At 40.2% G+C, this 23,708-nt stretch overlaps 2 protein-coding genes and 1 pseudogene across 5 annotated transcripts; 1 reads left to right on the top strand and 2 right to left on the bottom strand.

The window, feature by feature from the left end:
* Positions 1–1,176: 1,176 nt before the first annotated feature.
* Positions 1,177–10,261, bottom strand: LOC145479111 (protein lin-54 homolog). The gene is made up of 15 exons (XM_081457368.1): positions 10,138–10,261; positions 8,491–8,780; positions 7,378–7,886; positions 6,937–7,104; positions 6,734–6,825; positions 6,255–6,329; positions 5,803–5,905; positions 5,450–5,503; positions 4,563–4,590; positions 4,422–4,474; positions 3,823–3,922; positions 3,150–3,249; positions 2,625–2,706; positions 2,199–2,292; positions 1,177–1,950 (listed from the first exon to the last, which is right to left on the bottom strand). Exons 2-15 carry the CDS (start codon positions 8,762–8,764, stop codon positions 1,946–1,948), a joined length of 1,737 nt encoding a protein of 578 aa, XP_081313494.1. The 5' UTR covers positions 8,765–8,780; positions 10,138–10,261; the 3' UTR covers positions 1,177–1,945.
* A 132-nt stretch (positions 10,262–10,393) lies between these two features.
* Positions 10,394–22,365, top strand: LOC145479113 (peroxiredoxin-like 2A; annotated as a pseudogene). 3 transcript variants are annotated; one of them, XR_014048387.1, is made up of 5 exons: positions 10,394–10,575; positions 15,435–15,679; positions 16,065–16,199; positions 20,357–20,399; positions 21,399–22,365. The product of XR_014048387.1 is annotated as a peroxiredoxin-like 2A, transcript variant X2 (transcript). The 3 variants fall into 3 exon arrangements; XR_014048388.1 differs by having other exon boundaries at positions 10,397–10,511; XR_014048386.1 differs by lacking the exon at positions 10,394–10,575 and adding an exon at positions 10,694–10,771.
* Positions 12,997–14,051, bottom strand: LOC145472603 (uncharacterized). Its single transcript, XM_081454967.1, has 2 exons — positions 13,986–14,051; positions 12,997–13,881 (listed from the first exon to the last, which is right to left on the bottom strand). Exons 1-2 carry the CDS (start codon positions 14,049–14,051, stop codon positions 12,997–12,999), a joined length of 951 nt encoding a protein of 316 aa, XP_081311093.1.
* Positions 22,366–23,708: the final 1,343 nt, after the last annotated feature.

Here is a 23,708-nt window from a genome sequence, read left to right on the forward strand (position 1 = left end):
TAATTTAGCATTTCGACGAAGTTCCACGTCGACTTCTGGCCGTCATTTTCTTCTTAATTTTCCGTGCCAGCGAAGTTCTCTCAGTATGAAGCTCAGTGTCGTTTCAGGTAGCTAGGCGAAAAGTTGCATTTTTGCGACAGTTCCTCCAAGCCTTTTGCTTTTTTTCCTGCCTGTTTTGAAGGGACAAACGAGGTGTCCCAAAGACTATGATAGCCCTCGAGGACTTTGTAAAGGACAAAGTTATGACTTTCCGAGAGTTACTGGTCCACTTCGAATTCAGGCTCGCCTTCACCGTCCGTCTTGTTTTTTATTTGCCGCGCTTCGCGACAGCCAATCACAAGCGTTGAATTTAAATTTGTTGCGAGACAAGTTGTAGCTTCAGTGGTAATACGAGCAGCAAAACTAAAAATTTGTTGCAGAAAGTAGAACTCGAGTCTACTTTGCGCAACATGTTGGCTCACCTTGCAGCACTGTATTTTGCTGCGAGACAAGTTGGTCACAAACGTGGTAATACGCGCAACAATGTGTTTCAACTTGCAATGCAACAATGTTGCGAGACAAGTTGAAGAAAAATGTTGCCCGTATTACCGGACCTTAACGCGCTCTTAACAAGGGAAGGCAACCTTTTTGTCTCGAAACGTGATGAAATATCACCAACGTTATGTAACGGTTTTTGCTCCCCGGAAGCAACGACTCCCGGAAAGTAAATTCACCCGAAAGTGAAGTCCCCCAAATTGGCGAGCTCCAAAGGCTAGTAGTTCCGAAAGTAACGAGGGTCGTTATTTTGGGAATTTTACGTTATTTCTAAATGAAAGTAAAAAGTTCGTTGCTTGTAACACACACGGTGACAGTCGCCTCGTTTGCAAGCGTTCCTTGCGCCGTAACGCAACATTTCCCTTAGAAAGAAATGATACGTGGCAACCGAAATAACGGCTGGACTGGTATTAAGAGCTCCTCACCTAAATGCCTCTACCCTTATGGAGAGCAAATCAGCTAAGCTATCAGATTTGCAACAAGCCGGCCTCTTAGTTGAGTTATGATGGAATAGACAAGATTTACGTCGCCCAAGAACGACGAAGGAGTCTAACAAGCTACAGGTGAAGGGATCCTTGATATTTGACGACGGTTGACGGTTGACAGAACAAACAAAAAACAGGGAAGAAAAGAGACGAATAAAACAGAGAACGTATTTCTCGCCATGCCCATCAATGGACTTTATTCACGGATAAGAACTGTCAAATAGTGATTTGAGTTTAGACACGTATAGGAAGTTCTGCTGTTACCACAGTTACTATTACTAATACATGTATATCTATAATCTTACGCAGTAACGACGGCGACACCGAGTACAACGCCTATTAGAAAATGTATTCATATTTCGCTTAAGAATTTTTCAGTTGTTTACACGGTTTGTAGGCAGAACAATAGCTTCCACAGGCTCAATAATAGAAAGCCGTAATGGTTCACGTTCTCCAAAATACTCGGAACGTGGACATTTCCTGACGCTGTTTTGTAGAAGACGGCAATTACAGAGGTACATAGTGCACTCTGCTCATTAAGCATTTTGTTTGGCGATGTTCTCGTTGCCGTTGCCCTCGTGGTTTGCGTAAGGTCCGTCTTAAAAATTCGACAACGTCCCGGACGTTTCCCTGTATGTCCCGTATCCGCGGGTGTCCCTCGGGTGTCCTTCGGAAAGCACGCGAACGGACGAGAATAACTAACTTATTCGACGCAGCATGATATTTACACACTGAGCGTTCAAAATAGTAAACAGGCGAAAAACGTTTTCAAACTTCTATTTACACTACTTTTACTACGAGATAAAAATTACGAAGACGCCGTCCAGTTTCCACGGGACGGAACAGCGCGATAAAAATCCGATTAGGGATGATAAGTTACGTGTAATCTCCGCACCCTGAAAACACCGCACCGTCAAGTGAAGGAATCATTCTGTCGAGACAAACAGGGCAACGAACAACAATCAAAACATAGACACATGTAACAAGACATGCCAACAGCAAAAACCTGTAATTCCAATCTAACAACATGCACAAAATCTCTTTTATTGCGTTACGTAACGTGTAGGTTTGCCTCCCTATATCAAGAAGTATTGGAAGGGGAGGAGAAGGGAGTGGAAAACGTGTATGCTGTTGGTTAGAAGAAGTGTAACACAAACAAGCAGGTAGAAACAGACTTGCCTTTAGTTCCATTGGCTGTATGAATGATCTGTAGTAAGCACCGTCCAAATTCTTCAAGAATCATCTTTTCGGTCACTGCCTGAGACTTTCCCACCTGATGATAGAATCACGAGGCAAGTCTGAGGAACGCTCAAGGTTTGAAGGAAAGGGCAGAGGGGTGGGTAAGGGAGAAGCAGAGAGTAGAACCTCTCACTCTGCTGTTGTATGGGGAGTTTCGACGTTTTCTTGTTTTCCAGGGATAATTGACTTCAGAAGCTCAAGACCACCTGACATATTCCATCTACACGGATAAAAAATAATGACAAGGAGAACCTCCAGTGATGTCATTTGACTGGAACAGTTTAAGTAGCGTTTCTCTTCTCATCTGTTCCTGTTGATTTGGTTTTCAAATCAAGGTCGCAAACAAAGAAAAAAAAAAGAACATACACTTTCCGCCTCTGAGGCTTGAGCCAACAGACACTGACAAGTGGCTTGCACTACTTCGTCTGTCACGAACGAGAAAGGAAGTCTGCAAAAATAACACACAACTTGTTGCTGAAAAGCTATCCAGCAGATACTATAATACAGTCCAGTTCTCTAAACCACAAATTAAATCTCAAGCCAAGCCCCTTGTCAAGTTTACAAGTCCTTCCTGGATGCAAAGGAGATTGTGTCCCACTGAGCACTGTTTCGATCATAGCCTGTGGCAGGGATTTGATTAACTGGGGAGCGTGTTTTTAAGCTTCATCCCAACAACGTAACACATGGAATAGGCTATGATTCAATCAGTGTTGGAACACGCTAGCCGAGTTTGATCAACGTTATATAAACGATGGTACGATCTTTTGATTAGCTCCACTCACAAAAAAGTATGAAACTCGTATCATTTTAAAGCACCCAAATTACATGAGCCAATCTTGAAATGCTACTACGAGCAATGGCACAAAATGAAAATCTCCTGCACATACTAACCTCTCTCCAGAGCTGGACAAGAAGGTTGGTCGGGATGGCAGGTCTTCTATTTGAGACTCCAGTTTAGTTCTGGCAGCATTCTGTTGCTTTACACGAACCTCTGTAAAGAGCAACAACAACGTGCGATTGACTTCTACGTAAATGAAATAATTAACTGAGACAAGACCTCTCAACCTTTAAAACAGGATCTCAGTTGAAAAGCTGCCTGGTTTAAAATTACTTCCTAACTTAACATTTTCCATGAGAGGGTTCTCATTTATTTAGGGAGTAGAGGGCTACTTTCATGAAGGAGACGGCTGACACCACTTTGAGTGCCGAAGTCAAAAGCCTCTAGGGAGGTTCCCTCAGAAAAGTTTGAAATTGAGAGGCTCCAACATGCGATTTTCAGCATTCTCTTGGAGATATTTCCTTTTCCAAAATCAATTTTGGAAAAGCTCAAAATGCCAGGATTATTAAGGGATTACAAAGACTTTTTTCCAATCTTATCCTACAGTGCTGGTGTAATTGAAAACCTACACCACACCCTGACCCCATGGCCCGTCTCTAGCTACAGCCTTGACTGTGTACCTCCAAAAAGCCTGTGTTTTCCCTAAATTACTCTTTACAAATTACTAATCAGAGCAAACCATCTTCCATGGAATGCTACATTCTGAGTTCTGATCAGCTAACGTACCTGCGGCATCTGCTAAGTGCATTAAGGTTTTCCTCTCAGGACTTTCTTCAAAATTCTTGCATCCTGTGCATTTACAAAGATTTGTACATAAAATCTTGGCCTTCAAAGATAAGAAAAAAGAGAATGAGTCAGACATCTCATAAAGCTAACTGTATCTTTATCACATAAAACAAACTAGCAAGCAAAGTTAATGTAGAATAGGTAACAACTTGCAGTCAAGTCTCTTGCACATTTGAATCAAGGTTTCCTTTTCCTGTATCCATTTCAATGTATGCTCCCAAGTGGAAGAGACACTATAGGAGTCAAATGTTCTGCTCTAGAATACATCCGCCTGGCCACTACCTGAACCTGGATTTCCTAATCCAGAGTCCAGACCACTAATACATGTAGTTAGGCCATGATGCCTTCCACAGCTAGTGTTGAGTGCCTGGTCTTTATAAAGTGACGAGAACGATGAACCAGCTGCAGGGACATGTACATGTAATACTTTACTCACAACTTCAGCAAATTGAGAAATTGATCATCAAAAACCTAATCAAAATTTTTAAACCTCAAAAGCAAAGTGTCACGCTGAATCCAAGAAAGAAACAGTTCCATACCTCATAGCATTCACAGTAGTTTTTTAGGCATCCTGAACGCTTACAATGGCAACCTGTTAAAGACAGTAGGATAAATGAATCAAGCACCTATGAATCAAAAGTTGTCAGACAAGGATAAGTTCCAAGCATAAACTGCTTTACCTTTGTTATGCCGTCTGTCAGCATCACCCTGAAAATCAAAGGAAAATTGTGAGGCATTATTATATTACATATCATGCCAATGAATTGTCATGTATTATAAGTAGTTATCAATTTGTTTACAAATACAGAAGAAGCTCAGTCAATCAACCAGATTATACAGTCATATTCAGTTACTACCACACTTTCTGAGGGAGCACAAAACAATGTGCAAGTCCTAATTTTGTCTAGAGATTAGTAAAAACCCATGCTAATAAGAAAAACTGGATTTTTCCAAGCTAGCCTAAACAGGTTCCACATGTACCGGTACATATAAATTTATCATATTGCTAGCTCCATGAGTGGGCAAGATGAACCAAGTCATGCACCATGATTGGCTACCCCAGCATGCAAGATTTCACCACCTTGCCTACTCAAGACTACCTGCTGTGTCCCACAAGAAAAATTTCCCTGAAAGCCATATAAGAAATCCTTTATTTTCCAAGCTTGTTAGGTCAAGATGGCTGGATATTGGCCTTGTTCTATTTTGCATTATCATGGACCTCAACTCCGTTTCCATTCCTAAACAAGCAAAATAAAACTTGGCTAATATCCAGCCAGCATAACCTCACACTTGGTTATTGACCAAGTCTGACAGGTTCCTAAGTGTCGGGGATCTTAATGGAGAACCTTCACCTGGCAAGTTCTTTAAATCCAGGTTCTTAGGTGATCCACGAGCTTTCACTGTAATGTAGTTGGGGAGGCATGTGCCAGCCACAAGTGTGACCCATGTACTATAGCAGTAACATGTAGGACACCATTCTTAGAGTGTCATTAAAATCCATTGTAAGATGCATACAGTGCTTGTAACATTAACATACAAGTTAAAACATGACAAACAAAGGTCTTACTTTTCCTTTTCCAATTTTTGGGTGAAAAGCTTGAGGATTTCTCTCCAAACAAGCCTGAAAATATATAACAAAAATTATTGTGAGATAAGTTTAATACACTTCAGGTTCATACATGTAAATATAGTACCTTTCAATGGTCTTCACAAGTCAAGAGCAACAAGAACACAAAACAAACCAACAACAACAACAAAATCCGGTGCATCAAATAGAAGAGTGGATGCAGGATTTACATCTGTTTTTACACCAAAAGTGTAAGGACTTCTCAAAGACTTAATCTAGGAATTTTTTGTACATTTTTGACCACCAGAAAGATGCCCCTATTCTTATTTAGCTGTTCTTTGTACAGTTCATACCTTGATTGCCTTGCTCCTCTCCTTTTCATGCTCCATGTTATTAGAACAATTGACACAATTACAATTGCTACAAAATTCACCATTGGCAAAACAGTCACAGTACCTGTGAGTAATACAAGTAGCGATTACAATAATTTATATAATCATTATAGTATATACTCATTTCTAGGTAAAAGATTTACATTTTGGAATTATACAATTATCAGATTTGCTGAAAACGTTCCCAGGAATTTTAAGTATATGTTCCATTTGTCCCCCATTCCTAAAGCTGCAGAATTTGTGGTTAAAAAGAAACCCTGAAAGTGCCCCATGTACATACTACAAGTCAACAAACTCCACAGATAGGTAAATGAGATGTGCGAAGGTCTTGTTACACATTGTTGTATCTATACAATGTGTTATTTTAGCAGTTTCTATTTTATGTCACTTAGATGTGAAAGAGCTTAACTTACAGTTTAAGACACTGTGATTTGGTGCAGTTACAGGGCTTGCGAGGTCTGTTTGGTGGTGAGGATTCAGGAGAACTCCTAAAGAAAAAAGGTTATATATTGTAAACCATTTGATACTGCCACTATCGTTGAAACAGCAGGCCAATGAATGCTTCACTCACTGCTTATGTTTTGATAAAAGCCAGTTTATTTATTTATTTATTTATTTTTTTGGTTTCTTTGTCTGCAACAAAGGAAAATAACCTGCTTAGTATAATAATTATTGTAAGTGAAGGCTGTAATTGGTTGTTTTCCACAGTCTAACTTCAAATGATAAATTATCTTCATTGTCCCTAGCATAAATTTTGGGCTTGGATCATGGATGTTCTTTTGTGGGAATCAAATGTGCCTTTCATACACTTTGCAACATGACATTTAGTAACCTTGCAAAGCAACTTCAGGTGCAAATTTACTTATAACTGTGCTAAGCTGAATGCCCTTACACATTAACAGTCATTCCTCCTTGTGGTCCTGTATTTAATGCATTCGCCTGCAATGGTACTGCGATAGGAAAACCCCCAGAGGTCAGAGCTTGCTGAAAGATGAATTTAAAAAATCCAACAGCAGTTTAACAAAGGATTATGCACCTCTAAACCGGAATAATGATCCCTAGCATGGTTCTTGCTTTCTTGACAACATCACTAACCTGAGGAAGATAGACCACCCCTCCACTTATTACACCATGAGGAAATTGAATGTTCCCCGTGGCCCCTGCACCAGTCATTTGTGGTAAGCTAGAAGGCAATGCTGGCACAATAAGTCTTGGCTGTTGAGCTCCACTTGATGCTTGAGCTTGGACAGGCTTTGGTGCCAGCTAAAGAATACAACAAGAAAGCAAATGGTGTAGGCTTCAAAGAAAAGTGTGTGAACTCTGGTTTTGGATGGATGTCCATTCTTGATCAACATACAGTCATGTAGATGGCAAGTGTGAAATGATTCAGTGGGTGCTGTAACTGGGTTACTCTAGACAGAAAAGCCAACCAACATTATTGGATTTCTTATGATCAAGGAATATTGATGGTTTTTAAAACTGTTACATTTATTACAGGACAGGAAAGTTTCCCTTTGTTTAACAATCAAAGTATACCTGTTGAGGCACTTGAGCTGTCTTCTCAGCAGGGGCAATGTTCCTGACCTGGATTGTAGGTGTTGTTAATTGAACAGCCTGACCACTAGGAACAGCTGCTGACACAATATTGACTTTAGGAGCGATGTGCCGCACATTGGAGACAGGTCCTGCAGGGGTAGCTACGGTGAACTGAGGTGCTGTTCCTGTTTGAATCTTTCCAAGACTTGTAGTTGCAACACTTATGGGAACCAATTTTTGAAGCTGCATTGGAAGAGTTTGTTTGTTTGGAGAGCCACCAGATTTGGGTGCAATGTGCTGCTTGGCTGCAGCATTAAATGGCTGCACATGAACTAAAGTACATGTAATATTGCCTGCAGCACCAGAGTTTGCCTGCCCACTTGTCAAAGCAGCGCCTGTCCTTGACAAGGGAGTCAACTTGATGGGGCTACCTGAGATGACAACTAAAGGTGGTTTTGACTGCGCACCTGTTGTCACTGTCCTGGCTGTTGCTGTTGCTACAGAAGTACCTGTTTGAGACACGGCAGTTTATATAAAGAAAACACTGTACTTCGAGAAGGTAAATAGTCCGATAAGGTGACAAGCTGCCCTTTTCATTATTTGCCTTTTTCCTGTTAATTTTAAAAATCTGTCACAGTAGGTTCATGTCGTGTACCTTTACTTACAGTAGAAATGTCACGTTGACTAATAACTCTGCTGGTAATTCATGAAAAAGCCTCAACATAACAGTTTGGATCATTTCATAACCAATTTACAATTTATTTGGAGCTTTCCAGAGCTACTCTGCTTTGCCAAAGTCTTGAGTGATCAACACCTGTTTTGTTTCCTAAATAAAAACATTAAGGTAGCTTACTACAGTTTTGAGGGAGTAAAACAGCTTAACTTCCAACTTTACTATTACTGAGTGCCAGAAAGAACTACAGTAAGCCACCTTTAATAAACATGAACACATTATATTGTCGACAAGACACTGACAAGGATGAAAATGAAAGAAAAGAACATCTTGATAAGCCACCAGTATCTCAAAGAGACATTATGAAAGATAGGCATATCATTAAAGAGCATTCAAATCCATAAACATGGGACGTAAAGTATCTGGATCTTCACACCAACCTTGTGTACCTGTTCCTGTACATTGTGGTTTTTGAGCTTCTGGTTTAGGCTGTTGTATAAAGAATATCTGAGTTTCAGGTGATGCAGTTATTGCAGTCGCTGCCACTGTTGTTGCGGTTCCTGTGGACAGCGTTGCTACAGTAGTAACTTTAGTTGTTACATTTTGAGCTGTTGTTGTAGTACTGATTGTTGATGTTGCCGTCACTGTGGTTGATGGTGGTGTTGGGTATGCATCATCAATTGGTTCTTGCTTGACTGTAATTATTTTCTCCATAAAAGATAAAAGTTCCCTGTTTGAGAAAATAACACAAACATTTAAGATAACTAGGCAAGGTTTGATTCATTTTCCCAACTGTTTCTTGCAATTGTTTTTGCCAAGTTACAATTTTAAATACTTAAGTCACAGCAGTACTGAAATACAGAATGCTGAAGCACTGTGTACGTACAACGTGGCATTGTCCAGCACAAATGGAAAGGGGAGTGGAAGTTGTGACAAGAGCATTACCATGAAACCATCTGTTATTGAAGGTCACCTGAACATAATCATAGGATTCTCCTGATTTCCAAGATTGAGTGATGTACATGTATGATCCATTTATTTTCTAGATCATTTAATCTATATTAACTTCAAAACTTTAAATACAAGGTTGCATTTTGCTAGATTTGAAAAAGAAGACAAAGGTCTGCCTGGTGTGACTAAAAGAACGAAAAGAACAGGTTAAGTTACATTGTTTACATACAAGTTTAAACGAAGGTCAGAGTTCTAACAAATACAACTCATAATCCGTTGCCCTTAGCTGAAGTCGAACTCGGCGAGTTATCTGCTGTTAATTGTAGAATCATTTAGCACTATTTTAACACACTTGGCTGGAATGTGTACATGATTGATTTCACTTCCTAGGGAAAGCGCGACGTTTGACTCGCAAAAAAAAAATACGGATTTTATTGTCCCCAACATATACTGACTACTAGTTGTAATAGAGTGTGCATAATCTAAATAGCTTTGAACTTATTATTCTCGAAAACAGGCTAGTTAAATATGATAAACTTTACTGCTCCTATGATAGTTGTTCGAGATATTATGTGCAATATACATCAAATTGAGATCGACGTCGTTACAACTGCAGCATGTAAAGAATGGCAGACATTTCACTCTAAAAAAACCCACCATGCGAGAATCGCAACTTCCCGATCAGGCAAATATAATTTTGTAAACAGTTGATGCATTTGATACTCCCAAATATTAACTCTGCTTGTCTTTAAAAAAAAAACGTAGCAATTCAGTCATTGTATAACAGTTACGGACGCAACGGGAAGGCCGCCGGCTAATGCAACAAAAAGAACTGACGACAAAAGGGAATAAGCATAATCGAGATTCAAAGTTTACTAATAAAACATGAATTTTTTGCAGCGTTGTAGGGAGTTATTCAAGTCTTAAAATAAACACATACATTCAGGCGATTTATTATGAAGTTAAATACATAATATTCCAAGTTAAAGTCTCTGGTAAAAAGACTCTAACATGATAATCGCAAAAAGAAACGTAACACTTTCGCCACTGAGCATGGTCGCTAGGCGAAACACTACGTATTCCCTTACGATTAACAGTCCTTCGAGAGACACGACACTTGAACAACCACTAATTACCTGCAAGATACATCGATCTTAAACAGCGTCCAAACCAAGCGTCTGTTCCATGCCAAAATCCCATAAAAATCACGTAGTAAAGACACCCAATTTACTCCACTTTGCAGACATCTTGTTGTTCAAAATCACGCGCTTTTGCCAGCGAAAGAAAATCATCCCACAATGCATTGGAGCTAGACGTAGTCTGATTGGGCTAGAAAACAATGGTTGTGAATTTTGGGCGTTTCGATTGGTCCTTTGTCCACGGTGGAATGTAGCCCTTCCGATGGAAGTGTGTCGAATGGAAGGTGGAGGGGAAGGTTTTGGATAGTTAATTGGCGGTGGTTTTGCTGGTTGACATGTACATTTGGTGATAGTACAACGTTCCTTCAAAGGTAAAAGACTATTTCGTCATACATCTATACATTTCCAATACACTTTCGTCCTGGATCTTTTCAGGTAACTTGCAAGCTGCAACTGAACAGCTGATAATAACTTGAGCACTTGTACTGAAGACTTAGCTAAGCTTATATTGCGTTTACGCTTTCATATATTATTCTATATCCCCAACCATTGCACGCATTGGGAGGACAGTCTACAAGACCAAAATTTCAACGTTACGGTGGTGTTTAAAATTTTCTTGAAAAAAATTAAGGTAAGTGCAAAGAAGGTTTTGGCAACTTCAAGGGGGCTTGCATTGGTTGTTTGTTTATTTAAGCTTAATTATATAGGATAACGAAGGACGAGACACTTTTGCAATGCATGCATGATGCAATTGTATGTCAAGTGCAATGATACTGACCTTAAAAAAATTAACAACTGCATCAAGTTGTATGAAAAATGGCCGGGTACCCAGGATGTCCAGGGCTTCCACTGAGATCAGCTGGCCCCTAGCTAGACAGTAAAATGCTCCCATGGCTGGCAATCACCACAGTCCAACCATGAGCTCCAACACATAGTCACACTGAAATAACAATAGAAAGGGGGATGGAGAGGGAGGTGCAGAAAAACAAAGTCAAAGTAACCTATGCCATTCTACTATAATGAAGCTGCTGACCACCTGACGAATGCCAACTTCTCTTCAGTGTTAACTTAGTTAAATTGCGTTTAACTGCATTTAAAAGCTGCATCGAGCTCTTTAGAAAATGGGTTCATGGAATGTCTGGGGGTCTGCACTGAGATAAGCCAACCCGTGGACAGTAAAACTTGCCCATGGCTGGCAATCCCCACAGCCCAGCCGTGAGCCCCAATGGCTGGCTGATAGAACCTCTGGGGTTGACAAAAGAGCAACCCTGGGTCTAAGGAGATTGTAGCTGGGAGAGCCTGAGCCTGAGGGAAGAACCACCAAGTCCCACAGCATCAACACTATAAGTAAAATCAGTGGCCTGTACATACCAGCTAAAGTAGCTTGAAAATTATGGCAAGGATAGATTACACAGGAGTCCTGATATACCGTACAACTGATAGGCATCACTGGACCATCAAACTACGGTCTTGTTTGAATGAGCATGGAGACCCTGCTGAGTTGCTGTGGTGTCTGTCCCAATGCGGGAACTGTGGCCTGAAAAGGATCTGGTGACCCCTGCAGCAGGCAAAGTAGATTGAAGAAAATTAGACAGCTGAGCTAGCATCACTGGTTGATCATAGAGAAAGAGAAGACCAGATACCAGGCCAATTGAAGGTGCAGATATTCTATAGCTGCTGCAATGGGGCAGATTGACATGAACAGTGACCCAGTAGACGAATCAGCCTTGGTGAGAAAGGGTTTGATTCTGTTTTTGAGCGTTCAATTTGCACCCGTAAACAGGTTGGATTGGTTGTGGAATCCAGTTGTAAATCCTGGGATGGTTGAGGTGAATGTAAGGGTCAAAAGGCTCATTAATGGTGAATGGTGAATTTCACAGCAGGCTGCTCATAGCATGGCCTGGCCTCGCCTGGCTTGACATAGCAGAATGCTTTGAATAACTGTCATCAAGTCACCTGTGACTGATTGGTGTGGGCTTGTGCACATGTGTGAGCCTTGGTGGGTACTCCTGGGTACTCCTGGGTACTCCTGGGTACTCTAGAAGAGTTGGTAGGGGTATAAGTGCTTAAACACTGGCATGTGACTTTTGTACAGGTTATGGCCTACTGGCATTACATGTATATTTGCATTTCTCTACTAAATTTGTGTCCTCTGAAGTACTGCTCTTCACAACATTGTGTTGAACTTGGTAAAGGTCAAAGTTTCTTCATGACTTAAATTCAATGTTTTTTGGCCTTGTTGAGTTAAATACCTCTTACTATTTATGCTGATAGAAAGATTATGCTTATTTCTATTGCAAGATATGTGTCAAGAGATGTCTTGCTTGAGTGATACAGTACATACTTGTGTTTGTTTAACATTGCAAGGTGTGTTGTTTCTGGAAGCACATTTAGTCTTGATCAATCTAATTTAGACAGTCAGACTGTACCACTGCAGCTTCTTATGGCTTTTATGTTAGTTTTATGTCCAGAGCTTGTCATGTCTCACTGAAAAACTGTTGCTTACATGTATGTCAATTTGGTTTTCTGTCTCTAGGTTGATTAGAGCTCAATATTTAGCCTATTCCCTTGTTCTCTCACTAGTTGCATTGAATATTTATCATATTTGTGTCTCTCTCTGTTATAAACGTAGGTGGAATAATTATAAATAGTCTCTTATAAATGTTGGTGGAATAATTATGAATAGAATACTTTTAAATTTGCTATGGACCTCAGCTGTTGTTAATTCTCCCTGTCTTTTGTAAATATTCTGTCTTAAAATTGACTGCATGTCCTGGAGATTCCAATACAACCTGCTAAGTGTGTAATATAATTGTTGTGTTGTTCGTCCTTCATAGTCGAAGATGACCATGACATCTAGTTGGCTGTTGAACTGGTATGGTGTGTCCATAGGTGGATGATGAGGCCAAACCGGGCAAGGAAGCCTCTCCCACAGGCAGGACAGAAGTGGGTACATGTAGGTGCTGTACTGTTGGCGCTGGTGGCTCTAGCCTTGCGTGCTGCCCATTTCTGCTCAGCTTGAAGGGACCTGTGCTCTCCTGCTGCGTGGGCTCCTTTGATGATGTGATGGTGCCAGGGTCTGTCTGAAGCGAGTGACTCCCAGGAGTCAGTGCTGATGTAAAAGTCTTTCAGGGAGACCCTCAGGCTGTCCTTGAAAAGTTTTCTTTGCCCTCCAACTGTGCGCTTGCCCTGACAGAGTTCAGCGTAGAGAAGCTGCTTTGGAATGTGATTGTCTGGCATGCGAGAGACGAGGCCTGCCCATCTCAGCTGGGCCTTGCGCATGATGGTAATGATGCAGGGGAAGTTTGTCTGCTTCAGGACCTCCATGTCAGGCGCTTTGTCCTGCCAGCAGATGTGGAGAAGGGTTTGGAGGGATCTTAGATGGAAGTGCTTTAATTGTTTTTCATGTTGTCTAATATATGCGGCCCAGGTTTCAGAGCCGTGGGGGAGGGTGGTGTGGACAACTGCCCAGTAGACTTTCAACTTGGTTTCAAGGCTAATTCCTCTCCTCTCCCAGACTTTCTCCCTCAGTCTCCCAAAGGTGCTACTTGCTTTGGAGATTCTGTTGTTGATCTCGGCATCAATGTTGGCATTGCAGGAGAGGGTGATGTTCAGGCAGGTTAAGGTCTCTGTCGATTGAAGGGTCTGTCCATTCACTGATATCTGCGGCTCGTGATACTGGTTTCCTGGAGCTGGCTGAAACATCACTTTGGTCTTTTTGGTGCTGATGGTGAGCCCAACCTGCCAAGTGTGTAATATAATTAGTACTTTATGGCTTACCTACTTACTTAGGCCACTCACTCCAGGTGGAGCATACATGTAGGCCATCATCTCCTCCATCTCACTTGACTCTGGGCTGTCCCTCCTGCGTCAGCCCAGGTGGTGACACTTCTCTTTAGTTCTGACTCCATCTCACGCCTCCGGCTATTTCTGGGCAGCCCCTCTTCCTCTTCCCCGGCGAGTTCCAAGTCAGTGCCAGGCGAGTGATGTTAGATGTTGGCCTCCTGAGTGTGTGTCCAATCCATCCCCACTTGTTTTGTAGGGTCTGCTGGGTGACTGGTTCCTGTCCTGCTCTTCGCCATGTAGCTTCTCATTGCTGATCTTGTCCTGCCACTTGATCCTGAAGATACGTTTCAGACAGGTGTTGACAAATGTCTGTATCTTCTTCAACATCACCATGGTCATTCTTCAGGTCTCTGAGCTATAGAACAGGACCTCATTGACGTCTGAATTGAAGATGTGAAGTTTGTGGCAATGTTGATCTTCTTTGAGGCCCAAATGTTCTTCAGCATGGCAAAGGCTGCTCAAGCTTTGCAAATTCTGGCTGTGACGTCTTGGTCGGTGCGCCCCTGCCTGTTGATCGCCCTCCCTAGATACAGAAAGGACTCAACCTCCTTGATTGGCTCTCTATCCACTGTGACTGGCATGTTAGCAATAGTGTTGATCTTCATCAGCTCAGTCTTCTTCTTGTCCCCTGAGCCCAGGTGCTGCTGATGTTGTTGCCAGGTGTATAGACTTATCCTGCATCTGGTTGCAGTTGTGTGAGAGGAGCACCAGGTCATCTGTGAAGTCAAGGTCATCTAACTCTGTCCAGAGTGTCCACTGTATCTCAGTGTTTCTTCCTGCTGTGGTAGTCTTCATCAGCCAGTCAATAAGAACAATGGTATGGAGGAACAGGAATGGTGACAGGAGGCACCCCTGACAGACTCTGGTCTTCACCTCAGAACTGTCTGACATCTGGCTGGCATGAACTAACCCTGCATGTCATGCCTTGGTGTGTGCACTGGATTAGGGAGATACTGTAAGCTTCTTGGGTACTCTGTAGTGCCTTATCAGTTTCCACTGTCTCTCTGCCCACAATATTAAATGCCTTCTCAACTCTGTCAAGTTGATGTACACTGTAGAGGGTGAAGTTCCACTCTACTGTGACTGCCCTGCTATGATGCGTAGGCAGCGATCTGGTCATCTAGTCAGTTAATACTTTGTGAAGACACAGAAAATTATGTCCATTTGTTTTTTTTTTTTTTAATTTTGAAAGTAAAACACTGAGAGGAAGAGAATTGGCTATGCTACATGTACTCACTATATTTTCTGTAAGTTGTAGATAGTGAGAAGCCTAGCAGTGTGTGGCTGTTATAAAATGGCAGCCATTTTTTGCATTTTCAAAGTGTCTATGAAGGGGATTTGAATAATTTACTACAGCTGCGTTGTAGTCAAGTCTCAAACTGGGTGTTTTCTAAAACTCATTTATAATGTACAACAGGTAAATCATTATTTTTGATTATGTACTGCAGGTTGCATTTGATGTAAGATGGCATGGTTTCTTGGTGCAGGAGGGGTAGCGGCTCTGACAGGTGTTATTATTGCTAACTGGGATTGGTACAAGAACAGTCCAAGACCTGATTTAGCGTACTTGAGTTCCATTAAACTGAAGGCATTAGATGGTACTGGTAAAGAAGTGATGGCATCTGAGCTGTGGAGCAAAGCTGGAGCAGTCATAATGGTGGTCAGAAGGCCAGGATGACAGATGTGCAGAGAGGTACAAAAGTTTGCAAAATTATTACTTACACCACTTTACAAAATAATGTTTATTCAGCTGATTTGTTTTCTTTGTATCATTTTAAATAATGTAGTGGTTCAGGTTATGAAATCTTTAACAGCACTGAATGGAAAAGTGGAGTTTTTAATCATGTTAAATATTTATACTGATGAAGGAATACTGATGGTTCTGGGTGATGAGGAGTATTGTCTCTGATGAGAATAGAAATCAAGTGTTCCATATTCTCACACAGAAAATAGCAGCCACTAACCATTCAGCAACATTACATTCAGATATCTGCTATGCCAGCTGCAGTATGTACAATTTCTTTTTCTTCTGACATACAGTAGCTGAGTGTGTGCTTTCACTTTATTTATCATTTTAGGAAGCCCTGGAGCTTGCCTCTCTGAAACCTGAACTAGACCAGATGGGTGTAAACCTTGTAGGCGTGGTTCATGAACAAAAAGGAGTGAAGGAGTTCCAACCTTACCTCAATGCTTCAATTTATTTTGATGAAAAGGTTGGACCATCTGGTTGTTTTTTTTTTTGTTATTCCTTAATGGGGTTCTGTTATTTGCAGTATTTTGAGTTATTTTGGCCACAGACAAAAATTTCCTTTCAAATTAAAGGAAACCTAGCTTGCGAGCAGGGTCACATTGAAGCACAAGAGCGTGCGGCATAGCCTCGAGTGCAAAATCAAGCAGCAAAGCCACAAGACGAGAAGATGAGCCTGCTCTGATCTCTGCAATTTTTTTATTTCCACCCTGGAAACCACAGAAAAGAATAAGTCAATTAATTTTCACTGGAAGTATGAACTTTGACAGCTCAGATTTCTCGGGAAAATTTTCATAACAACATGTAGGCACAATATCCGTTGTTGATAAAGTTTTGCCGAAGAAAAACTGTCAAAGTTTAGGTCTACTAAGGACACACACTTGATTCCAAGTGATCTTGCTTCGGCAATCTGGTTTTTGACAATGCTGGTAAATGGGCAAACACCTTTGTGTTGTTTTGTTGCCCGCTTGCAATCACATAGGTTTGTAATATATAACTCTTCCCATATGAGTAATAACGAAGAGGCAAGATTTGCTGTTACTCCGAGTTTCGTGCTTACGCACTCATCAGACAGTATTTAATGATAAGCATTCCTATCAACTAGATATATATACACGGTATTAAACAATAGGCTAATTGCTGGACTAGTTGCATTACAATAAGTGATAGTTATACTGGAAAACAATAGGTGTGAAGACAGAAATTACGGGGACGAGTATAAACTGCGTGGGTGCAGTACAATATAAAGAAAGTGTCAAGTGTTCTTCAAGTAGAATTTGTTCTCGTGCCGGCATTTAGAAATAAGTTCTGATCTTTTGTTTAGTAGATTGTCGTTGCTATGTTTGATAATCATTAGTTTTTCTGTGAGGCAGAGGTCGCATCGTTTGGAAATGTTGTTGTAGGGTCTTGCACGGCTAATAATTGACCATTTGATGTTGAAGTCTTGTTTTTTGTCGTGTAGTTGCCAGATGTATTTAGAAAGCTCGGTGCTGTTGATGTGTTTTCTGTGCTTAAATGTGGATTTGTGCTGCGAGAATCTCTGTTTGAATGTTCCTTCTGTCAGTCCAATGTAGTTCTTGGTTGTGTTGTTAGTTGTAACTTGTGCGTTGTAGATTACACTGGAAGTCAGGCATTTGTTGTCTAGCGGGCATTGGTCTTTTTTGCGGCAGTTGCATTGCTCTCCGGTGATTGCGTTGGCGTTGTTGTCGGCGTTTGTTATTTTCATGTTGTGTTTGTTGATTACTGTTTTCATGTTGTCCATGCAACTGTAGCTGACTTTGACGTTGTTTTTGTTGAAGAGGCTGTGGTATTTATGTTGGTTCGGAAAGTGCTTAGATATGAGCTTCAGGAATGTTCTACCGATGTTTGTCTTTACGTTTTTACTAAATGGGGGGTTGTACCATATAATGTTTCTTTGTCTGTTGTGTCGGGGGCGTGTTGGTTGATTGTCTTCGTTGTAAATTAGTGTTTCAGAGTATCCGCTGGCTTTCAAAGCAGTTTCGTAGATTGGTTTGGCCTTGTTGAATTCGTGTTCGTTGCATGAGTTGGCGGAAATACGGCGATTGATGGATGCTGCTACTTCCTCATATGGTTAACTCTTCCCATATGTAGTCAGCAACACGACAAGTACATCTTGAGTCATTATCATACTTTCAACTGCTATTTCCTGCTCCCTCTTTAGTTTGAAATTTAACCAGAAATAGACTGGAACTTTGTCAACACATCAGTAATACGCACACTCAACTCTTCCTCTGACTCCAAACGTGGACGACTTGTTTTTTATTACACAGTAAATTACTGACTCCATATGGATTCTTAATTGCTCCTCATCAAACATAATAGATTGACAGTTTTCTTGCCCTTCCCGCTTTTCGACCAATGGTATTTCACTTCGCTCAGAAGAAGCAGAAATGAAAAAATTACGGAGATCAAGGCAGGCTCACTTTCTTGGCGCCTCTTCACCAGACTCCTTCCCGCCGGATCGCTTTGCTCTTCACTGCTCGCATGTGTGACTCAAATGTGAGCCTGCTTGCAGGCTACTGCGAGCGTGAAATCGAGTGGCGAAGCGGCTAGACGAGAAAGTGAGCCTGCTTTTATCTCTGCAAATTTTTTATTTCCACCCCGGAAACCGCAGAAAAGAAAAGTCAATTAATTTTACTGGAAGTATGACCTTTGGCATCTTGGATTTCTCAGGAAAATTGTAAATCTTTTTCATATCAACATGTGGGTGCGATATCCGTTGTTGATAAAGTTTTGCCGAAGAAAAACTGTCATAGTTTATGTCTACTAAGGTCACAGACTTGATTCCAAGTGATCTTGCTTTGGCAATCTGGTCTTTGACAATGCTTGTAAACGGGCAAATGCCTTTGTGTTGTTTTGTTGCCGCTAGCAATCCATACGTTTGTAATATTTAACCCTTCCCATATGCAGTCGGCAACAGGACAAGTATGTCTTGATTCATTAACATACTTTCAACTGCTATTTCCTGCTCCCTCTTTAGTTTGAAATTTAACCAGAAATAGACGGGAACTTTGTTAAAACATCACACTCAATGCTTCCTCTGACTCCAAATGTGGACGCCTTGTTTTTTTATAGTGTGGTAAATTACCGACTCCATGGGGATTCAATCACTCATCAATATAGATTGACAGTTTTCTCGCCTTTCCCCCTTTTCAACCAATGGTATTTCACTTCGCTCAGATGAAGCAGCAATGAAAAAATACAGAGATCAGTGCAGGCTCACTTTCTTGACACCTCTTCACCAGACTCCTTCCCCCCGGATCGTATTGCTCTTTGCCGCTCATGCATGTGACTTAAAGGTGAGCCTGCTTGCAGGCTAAAGGAAACCTGAAAGTAGTAGTTTACTAACTAAAAGAAAAAAACACACCAAAGAGATAATAGTAAACCATAAGGTACAAGTTTAGTTAAGGGTGGAGAAGATTAACACAGATTATGAATGACAAAATTGAAAAATTTAGGCTTAACTTTTCAAGATGCACAAACCGTGACATATTGTAGCTCCCTTAAGGCAGGGTTCTCAGTTACTTAAATTTTAATTAACTAATTAGGCTAATTAGGTGGGAGGCGCGGTGGCCTCATGGTTAGTGTGCTAGTCCCTGGATTGAGCGGTCTGGGTTCGAGCCTTGGCCAGGGACACTGTGTTGTGTTCTTGGGCAAGACACTTAACTCTCACTGTGCCTCTCTCCACCCAGGAGTATAAATGGGTACCAGCGAATTGTTGGGGAAACCTAACAAATTGCGGGGGAGTGACCTGCGATGGACTAGCATCCCCTCCAGGGGGAGTAGAAATACTCCTAGCCGCTTCATGCTACAGAAACCGGGATAAGCTCCGGCAGCTATGAGCTTGTCGGCTCCAAGGCTTCACTTCAGTTCACCAGGCAGGTACTCCTTACTCTTTGTTTCAGCATGTTTTGCACAGCTGTAACTCTGAATAACTAGTGGGAGCATTCTGACACCTGTCTTAAGCATCCTTTGTATAGGGGAGCAATGAAAAGGGTCAAATGAAGTGGTATTGATTCCATGGTGCATGGTCTCAGGATAGTAGCAGTAATGGGGTTTAGATTTGATATAAAGTAGATCAAGCTCACTGTCGTCATTTGTTGTGGCAAATGTGGTGTACGTGTATATTACAGTTCAAATTATTGTAATATGAATGATTGATTTTTGCCAGTAAATTGTGGGGGATCATGTGCTGTTTCCAGTAGCTGGCCATTATTTTGAGTTACATGATTGGGCAACGTGCTGAAGTGGCAAAATTTCCCTCTTTCAATTGCAACCAGATCAGTTATATCCCAATGATCATAGACTGATGTCTGACTGAAGGCACAACTTTCTTCCATGTGACTCACTTTGCCCATCCTTTGGTGCTCAACCCATTTTACGTTAAAAATTTGCATCTATACCTTTTTCGTGCCTTTTCACCGTGTAAGAGCCTGGCACATGCTATGCAGCTGGCGACGCACAAAGCCAACTGGCAACTCCAGGACTCACATTCTTTCCACACACATTCTTTAGATGGTTATTATCCAGGGGTTTTGTTTTCTCCAGAGTAGCCTAAATTTATTGTAAAAATGTATACTGAAATCATTCTCTTTACTTTAGAAAAAGTTCTATGGTCCTGAACAAAGGTGGATGTTTTTAAGTGGTGAGTTTGGATTGAGATATTTACTGCTTACTTTACCAAGTTGACACAGAATATTTTCCTTTGAAATCTGATTGGAAATATCATACAACCCTCCATTTATTTGTACTGAATCTTGCTGACAATCTGTGAATCCTTTTTAACTGTAGTTAACAACTGAAAACTTTTGTGAAGAATTCTAAATTAAATAACATGTTTTCCAGCAGCTTATTTTGCAGAAGAACATACAGGAATGCACTGGAACCAGCCAGTGCTCAAACCTGGAGCATTCAGTTTTGACTCCAGTGTAGTCCTTTAGGCCACCTTACTACAGGTGTATTAATTATTGAATTTTAAGGGCCGATTCCTGCATGCTTTGCTGAGGAGGTGAAATTTCACTTCTTGAAAATTAGGAATTTTCAATATTTTAAAATTCTCTCAAAATTTGACATGAAACAAAATCTCTGCATTGCATAATAAAGATTAAAAATAGGAACAACTCAGTGTGACTACTCCAACCAAGGCCACCCAATAAGATTTTCCTCAAATTTAACAAATAAAAATCTTGGAGTTTAACAGTAGTTTTCCAACAAACTATCTATGCAATCAAACTGCACATTGCAAAGGCAACAGATTTGTGGTCATTTTGGATAATTTGTTGGAAAACTATTGTTAACCTCCACGATTTTGATTCATTAAATTTGTAGAAGATTTTGTCAGGTGGCCTTGGTTAGAGTAGTCGCAGTTCAATCAATGAAAAAAATCCCGATAAAGTAATATGCTTGGGAGCCTTTACATTTTTTCAGAATTGGTCACAAGACCACGGGCGTGACCTGATGACGTCATCACTGGTGTTACTGATCATGAAAAAGTTACATGTAAAACATATAAAGTAACTCTAAACAAACTAAAGATGACGAGGTCGGATGAGAATAAATTTTCTTTACCAACGGCTCGAAAAGATCAGTTATTGTTCCCTTAATATGAGCTATATGATATTATATGTTATTATTTTTTCGTTAGGTTTTTTACGCTATAGTGTGTGGAAGTCGATTTTCCGATCAAAGAGCAAGGGTGTTGAAGGCAACTTTGTTGGAGAAGGACGAATACTGGGTGGAGTGTTTGTAGTAGGACCCGGAGAGCAAGGAATTCTACTTGATCATAAAGAAAAAGAGTTTGGTGATAAGGTTGACCTTAAAGATGTTCGAGATGCTATTTTGAGAATGAAGTCAAGTAATTAGAGACAAAGGAAAAAAAAAAGTCATCAAGATAATTTTTTATCAATCAAAAATGTGCAAAAAGTTCGAGGAATTTGTAATGTAAATGTACTCTTAAATGTACTCTTCTTGAATTCAGCAGGAGAATCTGGTGGCGATCAGATAACTTGTTGTGGTTTTGGACATAAATCCCCTATGCAGAGGCTTGAGTAAAATGCCTTATTCAATGCTCGATCTTGTTATTGTGTGATTAATTAAACCATGACAGATCAGCATGTTTCTGTGTAGTTTATTATCTTGCTTATGACAGCTTAGATTTAAGTACCTTTAGTACAATCTGAGCTTGATGTTTTTCTGCAAGTGATAAAGCAGTCGCACGGTCTAGTGGTTTAAACAATGAATACATTAAACAGAGAAAAGTACAATAGTGTGAGAGACAATAAATTGTTATAATTTTAAAGTTTGTATTGAATGGTTGGCTATAATAACAATTATATAATAATAACAATAACAGTAACAGTAATAATAATAATAATAATAATAATAATAATAATAATAATAAAAAATACTTTTTTACAATATTTGGACGTAATATATCAAGTTTGACCACATTCCAAACGCCGAGAAGAGAGTTGAAAATACGACGTGCAACAGACTATTTTTGACGAAATTCGAGGTGTTTGGATAGCCGATGAGACACCATCTCGAGTGTTTGATATATCTTCTCAATCGAAACAAAAACTAAGGTGTAAAATCGAAGTAAGTAAAGTAAAATCGTCAAATTTAGCGACATTTTTTTATTTTTACTTTATTTGTCTTAAGTGTTTTTAATATTTCTAACTGTAAAGCGCTTTTGAACTTTTAGGATATTGGCGCTATATAAACATTTTATTATTATTATTATTATTATTATTATTATGATTATTATTATTATTATTATTATTATTATTATTATTATTATTATTATTATTATTATTATTATTAAAATCTATGCAAATGAAGACCGGGTATCTAAACCTCTCTCACGGTTGTGATTTTCTTTGTATTAACTTGAGTTTGAGAATGTACGGTATAACATTGACGGTGAGTAGTGTTATCGCAAATGTACGGTATAATATTGATGGTGAGTAGTGTTATCGCAAAGTTGTGATGCATGTGGCAGTATTGCTGGAGTAGATTGCTAATTTTCCAGTTCTCTATATAAAGAATTTGGCAAATTACTTAGCAGAGTAGGTGGTCGAGTCCATGATTGAAATAGATGCAGTGTAGATGGTGATTTTCATCCGTAGTTGACTACTTTTGATAACGCTGATCAGTCTTGTAAGCCTGACAAGGGCTTATAATATTGCTCTGTAAGGGGTTTTGGCTGGGAATAACTGAAGAAACTTTCATCCAGGGGTGAAGTTGAACAGTGTAAGAAGCACGAGAAAAAAGCCTTTGGAAAATAATGAGCCTACAAGAACTGTCTTTTTAAACAGGCTCTTTTGAAGTTTGTTGTAAGAAAGCCACTTAGATTGTTTAACAAAATGTTTTGTTTTGTACCATAGTCGCAATTTCATTCATCAGTTCATCAATAATTTCTATTTGTTTTCTTTGAGGATATTACTTTTAGGTTTGCTGTTTCATTAACAATTCAAGTGAGAGGTATATTAGCTGCTGTCATGTCATGTAATATCCTACACCCTATGCCATGCAAAATTTTCATGAGGTTGGAAAAATCATTACCGCTTTTGGTGCAAAAGTCGAGCTTTGATGACGCTGATTCTTATATTAACTACTTATTAACCGAGGGTGAGTTCTTCATGGGAAAATCTCAGAGCGAGACCTCGCCGTATTGACCGACCGCTAACGAGATCAAGACGGCAAGGCCGAGGTTTGATATTTTCCCATAAAGACCCAACATTCGATGATAATAAGTAGTTTATATTATATGACTTTTTGCCTGGTTTTTGCAGGCCCGTGAACGGCCCGTGGGCATTACGGCAGAATAGTGCCCTAGTATTAGCCAATCAGAGAGCGCGTAATATCGCCTACAAACGCAAGTTATAATAATTACCGATATTGGCATGTTCTGCAATGGACCCTTGTTTGGTTTGTGAAAGCTGATTCGTTTCTC

The sequence above is a fragment of the Orbicella franksi genome, chromosome 2, assembly GCF_964199315.1.
Source record: "Orbicella franksi chromosome 2, jaOrbFran1.1, whole genome shotgun sequence".
Classification (NCBI taxonomy): domain Eukaryota; kingdom Metazoa; phylum Cnidaria; class Anthozoa; order Scleractinia; family Merulinidae; genus Orbicella; species Orbicella franksi.